We start from the raw sequence: 19,709 nt of genomic DNA on the forward strand, positions 1-19,709 counted from the left end.
ATTAATGAATTATAATAAAACAGAGAAAAACCAATACTATATCTAAATTTATCTTTACAAATTTGGCTGCAGATATTCAGTAATCACGAAATACTATGCTCATCTTCAGAAGGTATCCCACACCTCTTAATGTGCTTACTGACATTCTAAACAAAATGTTACTGTTGCAGCTTAATATGTTTGCTTGAAAAGTAACTCTAGAACAGAGATAAGCACTGTAAATAGAATTATGCAGATTCTTTATTAGTCAGTAGGATAGTTCTTATTAAAAAACATGTTACTATATTTAAACGATTTTCCTTCATTTTCACTGGCTATTTTCTCAAGAGATTTACAGTTGTTTCTAATTGGTCTCTGGTATTCTGTAACAAAGCATTGTACTAGCACTTAGTACTCAGGTTTGCAAGAGCAAATAGTTTTTTTTATTTTACATGTCATCTACAATCCATTGGGAGTGGCAGCCTGCAGCTCTGGATTGTGAAGGAGCCTGATTCCAAATCCAGGAATGCCCAATGGAGAAAGACGGCTGTGAGTGATTAGCCATGTCTGCCACAGGGGCAGGAAGAAGCACGTATAGCAAGGAAAGTCAAGACTAGTCTAAAATAAGCTGAAAGTCAATCACTAGATTTTATGCTCTGAATCATACTTAAGTAAAATCAAGGGTAAAAAAACTGGATACATTAGTTTTTAAAATGTTCTTTCAAACTAAATCAAACTAAAAACATTGAACAAGAATATTTTATCATTAAATAAATGATTTTCAATTACAGGTTATGTGTATATACATTAAAAATAAAAGACTGATTTAAATTGTTACTAGTGTATAAATCCCATTTAAACACGAGACAGTTACAGTAATAATGATCCATATGTTACTGGAGCAGGAGCTTTAGAATTCCAGATGTAATAGTCAGAAGAAATTAGCTTCCGGTCTAAAAAAAAAAAAGATAAGATTATATTAACAAAAATTCAATGAGAAAGCAAAGTCATGGTATTTAAAATTTTGGAACACAATTATTTCAAGAGAGGAAATTCTTTGAGACAGTCATTTCAATTCAATTTTCATTAAGGCATTATTATAACTTCAACCACTTTAAAAGTATGGGTTTATTAAATACATGAATAATCCATCTTTTAGCCTATATATGCCAAATTTATGCCGATATCCTTCATGCTAAACCTGCTAATTTTTTCCTCACATCTTCCCTAAATTCTGTTTCTTATAGACCATTACTTCAGCTACAAAAACATTAAAAATATGTTCATTGGTTTCCCTTCTGTCACCTCTTCATCACAGTTCTGATTCTATTCTTGCTATTCTTTATGCATTCAAAATTTCATAGATAGAAATACATACTCAACTTTCTAGTAATGTTTTAAAAAGGTTGCTTTAGTGGTTTCTTATTGTTCTGATCAGATTTAAGGTTTCTGTTTTAATAGTTTTGAACAAATGACAACTTCTCTGAATTAAAGTTTTTTGACACATAAAACTGAGATAATGCTCGTTTGAAGCTAGACACATGTAAATTCTTATTCCATACATCTCTATTTATCCAATCCTGCCTTTTCTACAATACCTCTTCATGCATCTTCTTCATAATGAAAAGGATAGGTGTACAATACTGGCGTGCTGCTGTCCATGGGGTCACAAAGAGTTGGATACAACTGGGTGACCGAACAACAACAACGATCATTACCTTGTTGCCTTTTTTCACTGTTACTTCAGTTTGAGAATCTAGTAACACTGAGAGGCAACAGCATATTGGTTAGGTGGTCAGGCTCCAGTGACCGACTGCTTGGATTTGAGTCCCAGTTCTGCCACTTACTAGCTATGTGATCCTAATCTCTCTGTTCCATCAGCATCCTCATCCATCAAATGGAGATAACACTTACGTAGGGCATTCTAAGGATTTAATGAGTCAGCCTGTATTCAGAACTATGCCTGGCACATAGTAAGCAATAAAGATTAGTTATTATTATTTAAATTACCATCATTAGCATTATTAAACTATTATCAGAACTAAGTTGTATATTATGAATATAGATTTTCTTGTCAAGATGATGGCACAATAAAGTTTTTCACATAGTTGCACAAAGTGATAGCTATATTTTGAAACTAAAAGAAGAAGGAAATAAGAGATTGGTTATAATTATCCATTTAAAATGACGTCTTTCATTCATATATTAAGAAGCAGGTATATTACTGAAACATTCCATTCTGTATTATGCTCTCTGAAAATTACTACAATGTTTAGTAATATTAACAATATACTTACAATATTTTAGATTTTATCTAAAGAGACAACATATTTCCCACAGAAACACTGGTCTATTTACATTTAGACAATACTTCTGGTTTGTCCAAGCTAACAATTATACTGTGCCTTCATAAAAAAATTTTTTTAAAGCATTATGAAGATTCTTTCATATGTATGAATTTCTTAAAAAAAATGATATAGGAGAAAGCATAGGGAAAACCTATGGCAGTAAAGAATATGGCTTATTCTGGTTATACCTCATAGAATTTATTACTGCCATTCACAAGTAATTACCTAGAATTCAGTAGTTCTGAGTTCTATAATCTTTTGAAACTTTCAAATTCCAAAGTCTTGCTTGTCCTATCTTTCCTACTTTAAGGACCCTAACCCTTAGTTTAAGATTGTTGTTTTTCAGCTGCTAAGTTGGGTCCAACTCTTTGTGACCCCATGGACTGTAGCCCACCAGGTTCCTCTGTCCATGTGGTTTTCCAGACAAGAATACTAGAGTGGGATGCCATTTCCTTCTCCAGGCTATCATTCGAACCCAGGGATTGAACCCGCATCTTCTGCATTGGCAGATAGATTCTTTACCACTTAATCACCAGAGAAGCCCTGATGATTTAGATATACTTATCTAAATATTGGAGAAGGCAATGGCACCCCACTCCAGTACTCTTGCCTCGAAAATCCTATGGATGGAGGAGCCTGGTAGGCTGCAGGCCATGGGGTCGCTAGGAGTCGGACACGACTGAGTGACTTCACTTTCACTTTTCACTTTCATGCATTGGAGAAGGAAATGGCAACCCACTCCAGTGTTCTTGCCTGGAGAATCCCAGGGACGGGGGAGCCTGGTGGGCTGCCGTCTATGAGGTCGCACAGAGTCGGACACGACTGAAGTGACTTAGCAGTATCTAAATATGATAGTTTTAGTCTTAACATATGAGGCAAAAAGGTTTCTACTTATGTTCAGCTAACTCTACCCTCATTCTAACTACTTGTTTGTTTTATGCCATATGTCTGTATTTGATCCGAATTAAAGTTTTAATTCAATAATTTTAATTAAATTGCTGTTTCGTCTACCTATATTTTCACATATGTGTTTATATATATATAAAACACTGTATACATATGAAACACATACATATATATATGAAACACTAACAAACTCACTAAAGGCAAGAAACTTTCTATTGGTCTCCTTTTGGTAAAGCAGGGTACTAAGTAATGGTCACTGACTGTGGCACTGGCTAAAAATATTTTAAATTTTAATACTCACACTTAACATTTATTGAATCCATGCTACATGCTAAATATTATGTTGAGTGCTTGATCAATATAAATTTTATTTAAATCTCATAACAATCCTGAGATAAATACTACTACTAATTCCAATTTATACATGAGGAAATTAAAACTTTAAGAAGTTCACTAACTTGCCGAAGAGTCAAAGAGTATATTATAAACTGAGCAAAGCAAATTCAACTTTAGACTAGAGCCCACCTCTATGTCAATTCTTGCTCATTCAGACCACTTTATAAATAGGAGAAGGCAGAGGGCAACGTATATAACCTATTAACACAGGATGGCTTAGGCCAGAATTTTTATAAATTGGGATTATTTTCTTATCTTTTTCTTCCACATTTTAATTTTATCTTAGTTAATAATAATGTAACACCATTTTAATTCCCTCAAGTTGGCTTGAAGTTGTGCAACTTACGTGTACTTATTTTTGGTTTTCCTGATGCAAAAACTTGAACTGAATGCTGATCCACATAACATCCAGTGAGTGTGTAATCTAAGATCCTAAAATGAAGCTAGAACCAGAAGAGAAATGTACCAAGTTAAGGTGATTATTTGGTAAAAATGATGGTCACATTTTTTTCCCTTGACACAATTTTAGGAATTTATTTCACGCAATTCACAAAAATCACAAATAATATTGTTAATGTGTGCATGTGTACACATGGACACATACACACTAATCTTTCCCTTTAGCATTAGAGTCATTTCTTTGTAAGGCTGCCGTTACAAAGTGCTTAACACATACCAGGCCCGTCACTAATGTACAGTCTAATCTACACGGCAAGTTATCTGTATTCTGCAAACAAGGGAACCGAGGTTCAGAGGTGGAAACAGGTAGTAGAATGGGCATTTGCGCTCAGAGCCGACTGATTACAGATGTTGCTGGCCCTTCCCTGCGGTCTGCTGTTCTGTACATTCTCTTCTGTCTCTAAGACTAGGTGATTGTGATATAGTTCAGACCATAATACTTTTACACACCTTTTAGCAAAACACAAGCATGTAATTACTAAAAAGGGAACACCAGTTTATCTGGTTTTGGAGGGAATAAAATGCTCTACTTGATTTTTCAGAAAACTAAGATTTAACTTATATAGAACTTTTCTAAAATGTAATCAACGAAGGCAATGAATGAATGTAAATTCCTGAATTTAATTGATCATGTAGTGTCATTAGTATAAATGCCAGTTAATATATTGTGCTATAACAGAGAGGGCCATTAGTACCTTTGCTAAAGGCATAGTGATAGCCACATAAACTATGAAAGGTCTATCACAGACCAGCCTCCTTTTGTTGTGATTCTCCTCATCTTTGCTGCTAAAAGCTTTTGAATTTGCAATAGCCTGATAGTTTTTCTATACTTTTTTCTTTCTTCTTCTTTTCCTGAATATTTCTCTCATTTCTTGTCTTTCTTCTTTTGATTGTCAAACTAACTGATCACATGCATAGATATAATTTTCAGGTCTCCTCAGCAATTTTTTTCCCTAGTGCCACTCAAATTATCTAACAGTAAAGAGCTATCTATGGCTTCCTTGTTTGGTATAATTCTGGATGCTGGAAGTTATGACAAGGCAGATTTCCACAAAACTAGATATGATAAAAATAAATCTATTCAGTGAACACAAATATCTATTACATGCTTTCTATGACACTGTAACTGGTTAGGTGATGAAAATGAATAGAAAAGTTATAGTCCCTACCTTTGAAAAAACATATAACATAGTTAACATCCCACTTTTTTCTGAAAAACATACAGAAGTGGGAATTTTTTTAATAATCATTGAAACAAACCTTGTGGATACAGTTGAAGTCAATACAGAAGAAATACCATCAGTGTACTTCTGATTTCACTACTATTTCCCCTAGTCACTTTTATGTATAGATTCCAGTCTACTTTGATACTATTCTATTTAGATTTTCCCGCTACCTTTCTGATCACCTTTTCACTTTCCTTCACTAATTCACCTGAATCTTCCTATTTTCTCTTATCTTTTTCTGACCTTATTCATTTCTACTGCCTCAACTATTTCTTTTCCATGGATAACTCCTAGATCCTATGAACAGCTGAACTTTCTCTTAAGAATCAACTTTAGATTTTTTAGCCCCTATTAGACACCCACCTTGGTATAAGTTGCTATTACCTGCAACAACGTGATATGAAGCCCACTCCCTCTCAACCTTCTCTGTATTTCTTCTAAGAAATAGAGCTTTCTTCTAAGTACACTTATCCATTCTTCAAATACTTATGTGTGAGGTACTGAACTAGATGCTCAGAATAAAATAATGAATGAGATTCACATGGTCTCTGCTCTCTGGGAGCTTCAAGTCTGGTTTGTTTTTGTTTAGTTACTCAGTTGTGTCCGACTCTTTTGTGACCTCATGGACTGTAGCCTGCCAGGCTCCTTTGTCCATGGGATTACCCAGGCAAGAATACTGGAGTATGTTGCCATTTCCTCCTCCAGGGGTGCTTCTCGACCCAGGGATCAAACGCATGTCTCTTGTGTCTCCTGCACTAGCCAGACAGATCCTTTACCTTTCAGCCACTTGGGAAGCCCCTAGTTTAAGTCATAATTGTTTTTAATGACACCATCTTTGACTTAAAACTATTTCTTATCTTTCTACTTAATTAGTGAGATTAAAGGATTTACCCTTACCACAGCTCTATTCTTTTTTTCCCTTTCTTTCTCTTTCTGTGACACTATACTAGCTTAGCATCATTTATTTATCAACTTTCATCTGAAATACTAAAAAAGTTTCTTTGTCTCTAGCTTTTTTCCTCTCTCATCTTCTTCACATCCATTTCAGGCTGATCCTCATAAAGTACCACTTTCTGAAGGACCACTCCCATACTCAAAAAAAGTATAACATTTTCTAACAAGCAGTGAAAGCCAGATTCAAACCCTCTACAGTCCAGACCTAAATCACTTATCTAGCCTTCTGTGTAACTACTGTTTCTAGCAGGGGTTCCTAAATATGCCTAGTTATCCTTCATTCCCATGATTAAACCATGTCTTTACCTATACAAATGTTAGTTCCATCTTCAAGGCTTCATATTCATGCTTATCTGGGCCTCAGAGTTTTCCTTACAGTTCATCACTACTACAAAGCTTTCCTTGACCACTTTGGTTGGAAGAGCTTAGTCTTTTTTTGAAAGTCCAAAAGCAGGTAGTCCTGATTAATTACTGACAAGCATCACTGAAAAACCCATAGAGCGCAAAGACTGTATCTTATATTCTTTGTATACAAATCTCAAGTGCGGTATCTTAAGAGCTGGGTAGAAAGAGGTTAAATTGAAGTGTTTTAAATTTTACATAATTCTTTCCTCTTAAAATATTTAAGTATTACATGAAATAGAAAGTGACTAATAAATAGAATTTTACTAAAATCTAGAAGAGGACTTAGACAAAAAGAATTCCTATCCCCCCAAAGGATTACAAAACATTAAAAATCAATTGCTGCTACTGCTAAGTCGCTTCAGTCGTGTCCGACTCTGTGCGACCCCACAGTTGGCAGCCCACCAGGCTCCCCCGTCCCTGGGATTCTCCAGGCAAGAACACTGGAGTGGGTTGCCATTTCCTTCTCCAATGCATGAAAGTGAAAAGTGAAAGTGAAGTCGCTCAGTCGTGTCCGACTCCTAGCGACCCCGTAGACTGCAGCCCACCAGGCCCCTCCGTCCATGGGATTTTCCAGGCAAGAGTACTGGAATGGGGTGCCATTGCCTTCTCCGAAAAAAAAATCAATTAGATACATGTATTTCAGAAACAAAGGAAAGATCTCTAATGTAGTGAGCCATATAAATATATTTACCTTTAAATATGCTGTACCTCCGATGCAAATCTGGTCAAATGGCTGCTTTTCATGGTTCTTGGCTCCAAAAGTTATAGTTCCAGAAAGACTAATTTCCATTGATTTGGGAAACTTCTGTCCTAGAAACAGTAATATACCAATCAACTATTATAAACTAAATAGGTTCTACAGCAAATGAATGAAAGAAAAAAAAAAACCAAAACCTAGTTTACCAATAATCCAGACCAATAAGCTTTTCTCTCGAAATACTTCAAGCTGGCCAAAACTAGCTTTGTACTCCACATGTGTGATGGGACCTCTTTAAAAAAAAATGGAGATAATAGAAAAAAAAAAATCACAGATTTAAGTTTGAAGAGATATATGTCAAATCTTGCTACTGTCACTTAATACAAAGACAACATAAAGCAAATCTGCATTTAAGTTTGCAGAATAGAGCAGAATAAATAATGAGTATCATATCTCAAAAAACACAGAAACACAATAAATCTTTTTGGTGATGCTATACATTTCATTATTAATTCTAAAGATGACCCCAAAGTCATTGTATTAATACAGGCACATGAATTACATAACATTAAAACTATGATTTTTACTATATAGTATGTAGCCTTTGAAAAGAACTATGCTGTAGAACAAATTTAAAAGTAGAGCTGGTAAGGAAAAATCTTATAATTGACTTAATTCACCAGGTTTTATCATTGGCTTAACTTATTAATATAGGTACAGTGCAGAGAAATTGCTAGAAATAAAGCCAGTAGAAAAATAATCCCTGAGGAAGCTACACTGGCTAAAGCTTATAATTTACTAGCAAATTTAACCAGAAAAATGGTGACATTAAAAAACAAAGAGATTATTTTTACAACTATGTTTTGGTTCAGAATCAACATACACTTGAATAACACGAAATTTTTAGATCTTAAAAATAAGGTAAAAACCAAGACAACTTTATTATAGGGCAGTGCCAATGTACTGAGGAAGGCAGAAATCATGGCATCATGTAATTTTATTCCTACCTGTTGTAAAAAGGTATATGAGCTTCACAGAATTCAAAACTATTTTTCACACTTTCATGAAGTTTTAAATTAACTGTTATTTTTAGTTGTACTTCTTCCTCTTTCACTTGATAAAAACCCAAAATTGGTGGAACAGGGACCTGGAAACAAAACAAACACATTTTTTACATGATTCTCAAGTTAATGGGTCTAAAATGCCAATGGTAACTGAGGAAAGAACTGTGCAGTAATATAGTCATTATATACACATATGCCTTTAATGAAGTCATTCTGACAACAGATGATGGAGCTACAGTCCTTCTAAGGACAGGGATTCTTCCATCTCTTTCTATTTCCAGAAAGGTACCTTACAAAGGTGTGTAATACATTCTTTTTCCTCCTCTTGCTTGTCCAGATTCTCCTCCTCCAGGTTCTCTATGACGTACAACACACAACATGCACTAGCCATACTGATCCCTGACACATGCCCACAGTTCCTGCTGCTCTGCTTGTATCTTCACTCCCCCACCCTCCCAAGTCAGCAGTCACTTAAATTGGTCATGAAAAAGCTGATTAAGGGGAAACAATCTAAATCTTCTGGTAAGTAACTCATGAAAAGGTTTTGTTTCGACCAAAAGTATGGTGATTTCCTAACAACACAATTCATAGATGTAAAGATTAGCAAAGTGCCAACTTCTCCAAGGTTGCTTACCTGGGAAGTGTAGTAGCATAAGTTGAATGACTCTAACGGTGGAGTGAGCGGAAATTTGTACGGTCCACTAAATGCAGAATCATCCATTGCATCAATGCTACTAGAGGTCAGAATGGCAGAGTCAAGAGATGTCACACAAGGATGAACCAGAATATCCTGAAGTGGAGATCCATTGGTAGGGAGACTCAAGCTAATGGTAACATTTGGCATGCTGCCCTCTAGATCACACTGCAACACAAACAGATATCACCGAGAGCTTTGAAGAAGTCTTCTTCTGGATGAGGCTTTTCTTAATTTATCTGAGGCACTTTTCACAACTTAACTCACTTTTCTTTCAAGGAATTATTCTCATTGCTTTCTGTGTTCTGGATAATGATACTATTACAGCTCTCAGAAACCCAAGCCAGAGACCAGGAGAACCTTCCTAGAACCCTCTGCTTACATTTAAAATCCTTAAAAAACTACTTTTCTCTATTCCTATTACAAAAAATATTTCTGTCACAGCCCTCTAAGTGTATCTAGACTCACTTTCCTCTAATCAATAGATTCTCCATCAATGCCAGAGCTATCTTAATAAAATAATCTTAATTCTATTGTACCCATGCCAAAACCTCTCAATAGTTGCCCCTCAGTTTTATATTACTTTTAAAGCTTTTGCTGTTTGGTTCCCACCTATTTCTTTAACCATTTTCTACCCCACAAGTAATGCTCTAGACTTACTGGATTCTTGAATTTACCTGAATAAACCATATCTTATATCTACACTTTTGTATGTGCTATTCCTGCCAGCAACAATGCTCTTTTCTTCTTAAATAGTCAATTCATTACACGTGTTGTGTGAAGCCTTATAGTCTGTATTGTCACCTCCGTGGCCTACCTTTGTTACACAGAGCAGCCCAGGATCTTCTTCCCTATGTGGTCTGGGTTAGTTTGCTAGTGAGAGGTACTCATGAGAGATTTAGGAGATAGAAGGGAAAGGGAAGTCATTATAGTAGGAAAGTCATAGAAACCAGATATGATAGCTTCACAGACCTCACTCTGAGCTCTGTTTTAAGGCAGTGGTGGCCAGACACAGCACTTTCTCAGACTTTTCCATGAACTCCTGCTTTGGGGTTGTAACACATATGTGGCTGCTTTTCTGTTAACTCTGGCTTCTCTGTGTATCCTAGTCTCTAGGCTAGAGTCATTAGTGACTGTCAGAGGATCAGAGACTTACTCTCTCAGTTCCTCTTATATTTGAGTCAACAAACCCTCATTCCTATACTAAACATCATGATCATCTATCTGTATTAGACCAAGAATAGAAGCCAGTTCAAAATTCCCAGAAGCAAAAAACTAGGGTCAGTCTACCAAAGACCTATTTAAATACCATGATATGAATTAATATTAAATTATATATAACATATTCCCTGTTCATTACCACAGAATGAAAAAACACATAGTGAATTTCCCTACTTTTATTTTACAGAACTTAAGGGAGAAGTGCATTCAACAACTTTAAGAGGTGTGAATGACATAATCTGCAAACACCTTAAGTTGGAGACATTTACGGTAATTATTTCCATTAAAAGTAATAGCTGGAATGTATATTTGACCATAATAGAAGAGAGTGTAAAGCAAACACATACATTTTTAGATCACTTTAAGGTTAAAAGGGGCTTCCAACGTGGTGCTAGTGGTAAAGAACTCATTTGTCAATGCGGGGAAAGTAAGAGACACAGGTTCAATCCCTGGGTTGGGAAGATCCCTTGATAGAGGGCATGGAAACCCATCCCAGTATTCTTGTTTGGAGAATCCCATGGACAGAGGAGCCTGGTGGGCTATGGTCCATAGGATCTCAAAGAGTCAGAGTTGGACACAACTGAAATGACTTTGCTTGCACACAGGTTAAAAAGAAAAATAAAGACTCAATTTGTCTGCCAGGACCATTTTAATTCTCTGTTCTTGAAATCTACTTTTAATCTATTAGATTTTTACATAGCTACTCAACATTAATACAGGCTTCCTGGATAGTTAGTTGGTAGAGAATCTGCCTGCAATGCAGGAGTCCCTGGTTTGATTCCTGGATTGGGAAGAGCCACTGGAGAGGGAGTAGGCTACCCACTCCAGTATTCTTCGGCTTCCCTTGTGGTTCAGCTGGTAAAGAATCTGCTTGCAATGCAGGAGACCTGGGTTCACTCCCTGGGTTGGGAAGATCCCCTGGAGAAGGAAAAGGCTACCCACTCCAGTATTCTGGCCTGGAAAATTTCATGGACTGTATAGTCCATGGGGTCGCAAAGAGTCAGATACGACTGAGTGACTTGCACTCACTCAACATTAATATGATACATAAAAAGTTTATTAGTGCAGAAAATAAAGGAAGAAAACAGAAAGACACCTCAGAATATTAATATACATGTATAAGCATTCTTTTTTGGAGGGTTTCTATTTTTGATCATTATTGAATGTGGCAATTATCACTGCTAACTGTATTGTTATTTTCATTGTCTTTTCCTATTATTTAACCTTAAACCAGAGAACCCTATATTTACCTAGTGACTTGTTTAAATAAAAAGGTAAAAAAAAAATAAAATGAGTCCCTGAAAATGATTTCAGATATTAAGTCAAAGATTTATCAATTTCACTCTAAAAAAACTGGAAAATAAGTATAGTGACTTTAAAATATTTTCACAAGTTCTTTGATATTACTGTTTCAAAAGATGGAGCCTAATTCCACTTCCCTTGAATGTGGGCTGACAAAGTGATCTGCTTCTGGTGAACAGAAAGTGGCAGAGGTGATGCTACGTGACCTTTCAGTCTAGGTAATAAGAAGAACAGCTTTCACTTGTGCCTCAGGTGGCTGGCTGGCTGCCTGCTCCATTGTCTGTTTGGTCAAAGGGAAGTCACTAAGTTGTGAGAATCTTAAGCAGCCTGTTGAGAAGTCCATGTGGAAACGAACTGAGGTTTCCTACCAATAAGGGCCAACTTGCTAGCCATGTGACTGAGTCACCTCACAAGTAAAACTTCCAGTCCCACTCAAACCTTCAGGTGACTGCAGCCCCAGCTGAAATACTGACTGTGACAGACATCCACATTAGAAGTTCCCAGCTAAGTTGCCCCTAAAGTCCTGACCTACAAAAACTACAAGTATAGTAGATGTTTATTGGTTGTGATGACAGGTTAATTCATTACACAGCAATGCAGCTGACCCTCTGTGCAGTCAAAAATCCATGTATAACTTTACAGTCAGCAGTCTGTATCCCAGGTTCTGCATCTATGGATTTAACTGTACATTCAGCCAATTGCAGATAGTATGGGACTGAATGTAGTACGTATTCAAAGAAAAAAATCTGTATATAAGTGGACCCATGTAGTTCAATCTCATGTTGTTCAAGGGTCAACTGCATATAGATAGTATATTTAGTAAAGAATGCAAAAAGATAACATTAGAAAATTTCACTTGAATATAATAGCTAATGACTGCTGTTTATGGTAAGAATCAAGAACGTCACATTATGACGTAAAATAGTCAGCAAAATTTACTTTTCTCCATAAATATTAAGTGGTATGATAAAACAAGTATCAGAGAAAATCTCACCTTGCAAGTGACAACTCCAACGACCTGCCATGTATCTGCTATCTCCTGTTTATCATATTGCATGGAGTTTACCTTTTCAGTGATAGAAATAGAAACTTGTGGTTTTCCTTTGTATGTTCCAGTTTTCCAGGCTGGCTGTTTTTGTAGGTGAGTAACAGAAGCAAAATTAATACTGTCCAATGAATTCTGTAAGTTGGCATCTAACAAAGTGCCAAAGGGACACGTTTGTAAAAGCAAGTCAGACAACTGGCTCAATTTGGTATTTAGCTCACTGTCAGTTTTTTGACCTGAGGAAAGAAAATCCTGTACCCCAAAAAGAAGTTCAAAGCCTTGTGAAATTCCACTAATGCTAATTAATGGTGGACGAGGGGATAAAGTTTGTTCAACCAGTGGAACACAAGCATATATCATGCCATTCTTCAGAAAAGCAACAACTGGCCAGAGTTCTTCACTTCCTACTGGGACTCCGTAAATGGATGTTTTATTGATGTGTGAGCAGCTATCACGACTCTCCAAAAAGTCCTTCTTGTCATCCAACAATCTCAGTTCAAAAAGCAGTGCTTTCAGGAAGGGACCATCTTCAGGAACAGGCACATAACTTGCTCCATTGAAGACTTTAGCTCTTTTTTCAACAGTTGGATACCGTCTGCCTCAATGGAAATAAAAACATAATTAATTCCTGCAAAAATTGGAAGTCCAAAACCAATACAAGGAAAATACTAACAAAACACACAATAATAAACAAATACATACACTGACACATGAAAATCACAATCAAAAAAATATTATATTAATGTTAAACTCTTATGTACTTGATATATCTCAAATGATAAATGCTATTTTCTTTTATTTTTAAAAATTGAATTTAGTTCACTTTTTAAATAGGTAGGATACCTGTTTCTAATTCAAAATCCTCGACTCTTGGCTATTCAGATTCCCACTTGATAAGCAAGGCATGTGTATGTTTAAAACATAAACACACTGTCATTTTTAAAAAACAATGATACATTTTGCAGTGAAACTTACTTTTTTCCAAGTTAGTATTCATGAAGCTACAGCTGCATAGTATTCCATTGGGTTAAGGAACTACAATCTATCTGGATTCCCATTGGTAGAAACATCACTTCTGTTGTTACAGATAAGACTGCAAAGAAGATTTTCTTGTCTTGTTTTTCCTTCCCTTTCTCTTTCCTTCCTCCCTCCTTCTTTTTCCAATTGAGGTATAATTTACATATAACATTATATTAGTTTCAGGGAAGCAACATAATGATTTGGTATTTGTATATGTTGCAAAATAATCACTGCAGTGAGTCTAGTTAACATCTGTCACCTTATACAGTTACACATATTTTTTTCTTATAATGAAAACTTTTAAGACTTCCTGTCTTAGCAACTTCCAAATATGCAATGCAGTATAATTCAACTATAGTCACCATGCTGTACATTACAACCCTATGACTTACTTATTTTATAGCCATGTTTGTACCTTTTGATTCCCTTCATAAATTTTTCCCACCCCACCACAGGATATTTTTTCTGATTCCATCTTAGTAGAGCAGGATCGAAAAAAGTGGTTTAATTTAATCCTCCACATTAGGAATTCACTAGTACCCTGAGTCTTCTTGCCAAGCCGTACAGAAATATGTAAGGGCATTTTAGTAATAGTGGTTTATCTATATGGCCTTGGAAGATACTATGAGGTAACAAAAAGAATAAAATAAGAATAATCTTTTATGGTTTGCAAGCTCTATGCTGAACAATAAGTTACTAATTCATCCCTTTTTGGGAGAAACAGGAGATACTTTTTGCTTATTTACAAAAATGTTAGATCACATTTTCTTAATTAAAAAAAAAAAAGTACTTTCCCTATTCCTTATTTCTCCACTCCAAAGTCCACAACAAAATCAATTATTTGCTATTGGTTTCTGTATAGGGCTTCCTTGGTGGCGCAGATGGTAAAGACTCTGGCTGCAATGTGAGAGACCTGGTTCAATCTCTGAGTTGGAAAGATCCCCTGGAGGAGGCATGGCAACCCACTCCAGTGTTCTTGCCTGGAGAATCCCCATGAAGAGAGAAGCAGACTACAGTCCATGGGGTCGCAGAGTTGGACATGACTGAGAGACTAAGCACAGCACAGCTTTTGTATAAATTGCCTAACTTCCCAAAGTCTATTTTCTTATTTGTAAAATAAGGTATGGCTAAAGAACATACAGGCAATTCTGATCAAGGATCAAGAACACACCTAGCCAAAATGTTTTTCTACTAATTCTCTAATACTACTAATATTTTATTAGTATAGGATAAATAAGTGACAGATGAATTATCTGGATCCAGCTTATGGCCTTCATAGAGATGTTGAAATGTCCACCCAAACATATCTGAAGTTTTGTTTTGAAATATTCTGAGCATGGTGGGAAAAAACTCTGAAAACAAGAACAACTTCTTCAAGAAACTAATTATTGTACACAGTATAAAAACCTTACCTCTACAAGATAGTAAAATAAGCTACAAAGCCACAGATATAAATACAATATGTTGTTGGCATAAGAACAGATAAAGTAACAGAACTGAGACAAATTGCTGTTTAAATAATTTTAAAAAAGAAAAATGAGAATGTATTTAAAGTTATTCATGTATTAGTGAACCTCACTCATTTACATTTTGATGTGCTTTCTTGATTGAGGAAAGGGAAATTTTAGCTCTTAAGTGTTCTCTTAAAATTCAAAGTGCAAGAATTTCATGACTGAAATTGTAAAAATAAGTCAGTCTGGGACCTTATGTGTAGTGCTAAATCGCTTCAGTTGTGTCCGACTCTTTGCGACCCTACGGACTGAAGCCGCCAGGTTCCTTTGTCCATGGGCTTCTCCAGGCAAGAATACTGGAGTGGACTGCCTTCTTCTAGGGGATCTTCCCCACCCAGGGACTGAACCCAGGTCTCCTGCATTGGCAGGTGGGTTCTTTTACCACTAGTGCTTCCTGGGAAGCCCCCTGGGTTCTTATATGATACCTCAATATGTGCTCAATAAATACTTTATTGGATGACTCAATCTGTCTTTTCAGATTTATTCTAGGCTTTTTGTAAAGTAGAACTTGAACTTTAAATGGCCCCACAACTATAGGGAAAAATACCAACCTAAGCTAGACTTGAGTTGGTGCTGTTACTGTCTATCCAGACAGCAAATCTCTAAACCAGAATCTAAACCAAGTTTTGTTGTGGGGAAAAAAGTAGTTAGAGGAAAAATCGTTTGGATTCTCAAATCTTAAGTGATGGCCTTTATCCTTTGGCAAATATGTGGATAATACATATACCTGTTTCACTCTAACTCTAGGCCCAAGAGGTCAGAAAACAGAAAAAAATAAAACCTAATTAATTTGTTCAGTGATACAAGATAAACAAGTGACAGATGAATTATCTGAACTGAACTTGCTGCTTCATAGAGATGTTGAAAAGTCCACCCAAACGTATCTTAAGTTTTGTTCTGAAATATTCTGAGAATGGTGGGAAAAGCTCTGAAACAAGCACAGCTTCTTCAAGAAACTAGTTATTGTATGCAGTACAAAAATCTTATCTCTGTAAGATATAAAAATAAGCTACAAAGCCACAGATATAAAAACCGTATGGTGCTGGCAGAAGAACAGAGAAAGTAATAGAACTGAGACAAACCAATGGAAGACATAAAAAACTATCAAAACAGCCCACAAATCAATGAAGAAAATACATACTGTTTGGAAGATGATTCAGAAAAACTGGCTCATAGTACAGAGAAAAACAAAGTAAGATTCCTACTTAATGTCACATCCAAAGATGGACTATAGATGGATTAAAGGCCTAAATATAATAAATAAAATGACAAAGTCAAGAGAAAATAATGTAGGAAGACATCTTTGGGCAATAAGGGTAGGGAAAGACTACAACAAATCCCCTAAAGGGCTAACTACTATGTAACAAAACTAAGGGTTTCTGTTTAACCAAAGTAATGAAAAGTTCATTGACAATGATAATAAGTTAAGATCAAGTATCTGTAATAGCTAAAAATGACAGGACTAATATCAAGATTACAGAACGAACTCCCACAAGTTACCAGGAAAAAGCCAGCAAATCTCAAAGAAAAAACAAAGAATATGTATAGGCAATTCACAGAAAAGGAAAGCCCAAGGACTATCATCATTGCTACCATAGAGAAATGCAAATGAAAGTAAGATATTCTTTACACCAATACTGGCAAAAAGTGCAGTAAGTGTTAGAAAAGAATAGAGATAGTGATGGTGAGAGTGTAGACTGGTCAAAGTATTCTGAGGAGCTAATTATTTGGTAGTAGTCAAAACCAGTATAGATATGTCTCATGTAACTGTTTGAGGTTATTTACTGCAGCATGGTTTTGATAGCTGAGTTGGAGGCAATTTGGGAGATCACCAGCAGGAGAAGGGGATATGTAAAATGTGGCAGATGGAAACCATGGAGTACTACAGAGCAAGCAGAAACAATGGCCTAGATCTGCATGATCCAGTATAGTAGCTGCCAGCCTTACATGGCTTTTTAAACTTAAAATGAAACAAAATTAAAAACTGAGTTCCTTAGTTACAATAACCACATTTCAAAAATTCAACAACTACCTGTGGCCAGTGGCTACAATTTAGACAGCACAGTTTAGAACTTTTTTTTTTATGTTCAACACTTTTTTTTAAATTTAATTTAATTTTTTAACTTTACAATATTGTATTGATTTTGCCATATATCGAAATGAATCCGCCACAGGTATACATGTGTTCCCCATCCTGAACCCTCCTCCCTCCTCCCTCGCCATACCGTCCCTCTGGGTCGTCCCAGCGTACCAGCCCCAAGCATCCAGTATCGTGCATCAAACCTGGACTGGTGACTCGTTTCATATATGATATTATACATATTTCAATGCCATTCTCCCAAATCATCCCATTTCCATCACTGAAGTGGTGGACAGTGATGCTTGAGATGAACACAAAGTAACCTGGATATTTCTTAAAAATAGGGCCGAGAGGACTTCCCTGCTGGTCCAGTGGTTAAGAATCTGCCTGCCAACGCAGGGGACACAGGTTCAATCCCTGGTCTGGGAAGATCCCACATGCGGTGGAGCAAGTAAGCCCATGGGCCACAACTACTGTGCCCTAGAACCTGCAAGCCACAACTACTAAAGCCTATGCTCTGTAACGAGAGAAGCTACCAGAACGAGAAGCCTGTGCACCACTAGAGAGTAGTTACCACTCACTGTGACTAAAGAAAGCCCACACAGCAAGGAAGATGCAGTGCAGCCAAAAAAAAAAAAAATTATGCTGAGAAATCTGACAAATGTTATGAAATGGGAATGACATCTGTATCGTTAAATTATAGAATTTAAAATATATATATATATATGAACACACAAACAAAACCATAACACCAATCATATGAGGTAGGCAAATGGCAGAAATAAAGATACCAAGGGGAATATATAAATAAAGCAGGAGTATCTGGGAAGGATGGACCAAAAAGGCTGATGAACCATATTAAAGATTATAAATAACCTCCTGAGGTAGTACAACAACAAATGTAAGCCAAGTGTCCCTGAGAAAATGGTAAACTTCAAGTCTCTATGTCTACAATAACAGAAATTGTTTAGGAAGGAAAGGGAATTATTCATATTCACGTTGCCTACTACTTTTCACTTAAAATATACTCATCTTTATCAGCCTCAATCTAGATTCAGAACTAGCTATGAATACTTCACTATAGAGCTTTTCTCAGGGAAGAATGAATGTTTACAAGAATAAAAGGTGAAACAAGTTACTCAATTGCCGCCCATACTTTACAATGAGTTACTGTATGTGTAACTCTCTGCACAGAGTTATTTTGATAAAACGTGGCAAATTTTATATAAGTGGCACTAGATCGGCTCACACCATTTTTAAAAAGTGAATTCAGTTTAATTTTTTTTGTATTTTTTCAATTTTCAACAATTAGGAACTTTAGAAGTAAAGAGAATTTCTAGGAATTAAACATAAGAAGCTGAAAGTAACAGTTTGATACTGCTCAGCAAGGACTTTTCAGAAGAATGAATTAAAATGTCCTTACACGATTTTTATTAACAAAAGTAGAAAAATCTGAAACATTTACTGCTCAGAAAGTTTCCTTTCCTTTTGTCAGCTCTGTACCAATCTTACGCAGGTGGTAAGGCTGGTAAGATGGTAGGGCTTCGCTGGTAGCTCAGCTGGTAAAGAATCCGCCCGCCAGACGGAGACCTGGGTTTGACCCCTGGGTTGGGAAGATCCCCTGGACAAGGGAACGGGCTACCCACTCCAGTATTCTTGCCTGGAGAATCACATGGACAGAGGGGCCTGGCGGGCTACAGTCCATGGGCTCGCAAAGACTCGGACACGACTGAGCGATTTTCACTTCACTTTACTCAGGAGAAAATGTGCCAGGCATCAACTCATTTAATTCTCACAACACTATGAGGTAGTATCACAGTCTCCACTTATTAATAACAGATGTTATAAGGGTTAAGTAACTTGCCCAGGTGTTGGATCAGGAATACACAGCATCACAAAATTATGCTACACTATCCATCCATCCTATCTATCACGCCTAAGGATACAGATTTGCATTTACCTGGAGAATTTGACAATGCCACACAGTGGAGTTCCTGGTTCGTGGCTTATAAGCCACACTGCCCGCTGGGCCATGATAAGCCACTAAGGCATCAGCTTATCACTAAGGTGGCCACCGAGGCAGAGCCAAGACGGGCTTTCTCAGGCGTCTTCAGAGCCACCTTCTGCTCCACCGCAAACAGATCGGGCTCAGCAGAGAAGCTAACTTCTTCAGGTGAAGTGACTAAAACCTTTGGGTCTGTCCGGCACAACGCACGCCACAAAAAGTTCCGTGAATCCCCACTTTAAGTCCTCATAAACATATCTCTATCAGCCCAACTACCTTCTTTCTCCAGAGTCCACTTCCGGGACGGTGGCCCGCAAGGATCATAATTCCTCACTCGCTCGCGCGGGGAGCCTTTCTGCAGTTCGCCCGCTGCTCGCCTCCTCGGCTGCCCCTCCCA

At 36.7% G+C, this 19,709-nt stretch overlaps 1 protein-coding gene across 1 annotated transcript; it reads right to left on the minus strand.

The window, feature by feature from the left end:
• Positions 1-222: 222 nt before the first annotated feature.
• AP5M1 (adaptor related protein complex 5 subunit mu 1) lies at positions 223-19,662 on the minus strand. The gene is made up of 8 exons (XM_045162061.1): positions 19,268-19,662; positions 12,646-13,291; positions 9,069-9,296; positions 8,378-8,517; positions 7,577-7,662; positions 7,365-7,483; positions 3,976-4,072; positions 223-932 (listed from the first exon to the last, which is right to left on the minus strand). Exons 1-8 carry the CDS (start codon positions 19,339-19,341, stop codon positions 850-852), a joined length of 1,473 nt encoding a protein of 490 aa, XP_045017996.1. The 5' UTR covers positions 19,342-19,662; the 3' UTR covers positions 223-849.
• Between the last annotated feature and the right edge of the window lie 47 nt (positions 19,663-19,709).

This window comes from Bubalus bubalis, chromosome 11, assembly GCF_019923935.1.
Source record: "Bubalus bubalis isolate 160015118507 breed Murrah chromosome 11, NDDB_SH_1, whole genome shotgun sequence".
Lineage (NCBI taxonomy): Eukaryota > Metazoa > Chordata > Mammalia > Artiodactyla > Bovidae > Bubalus > Bubalus bubalis.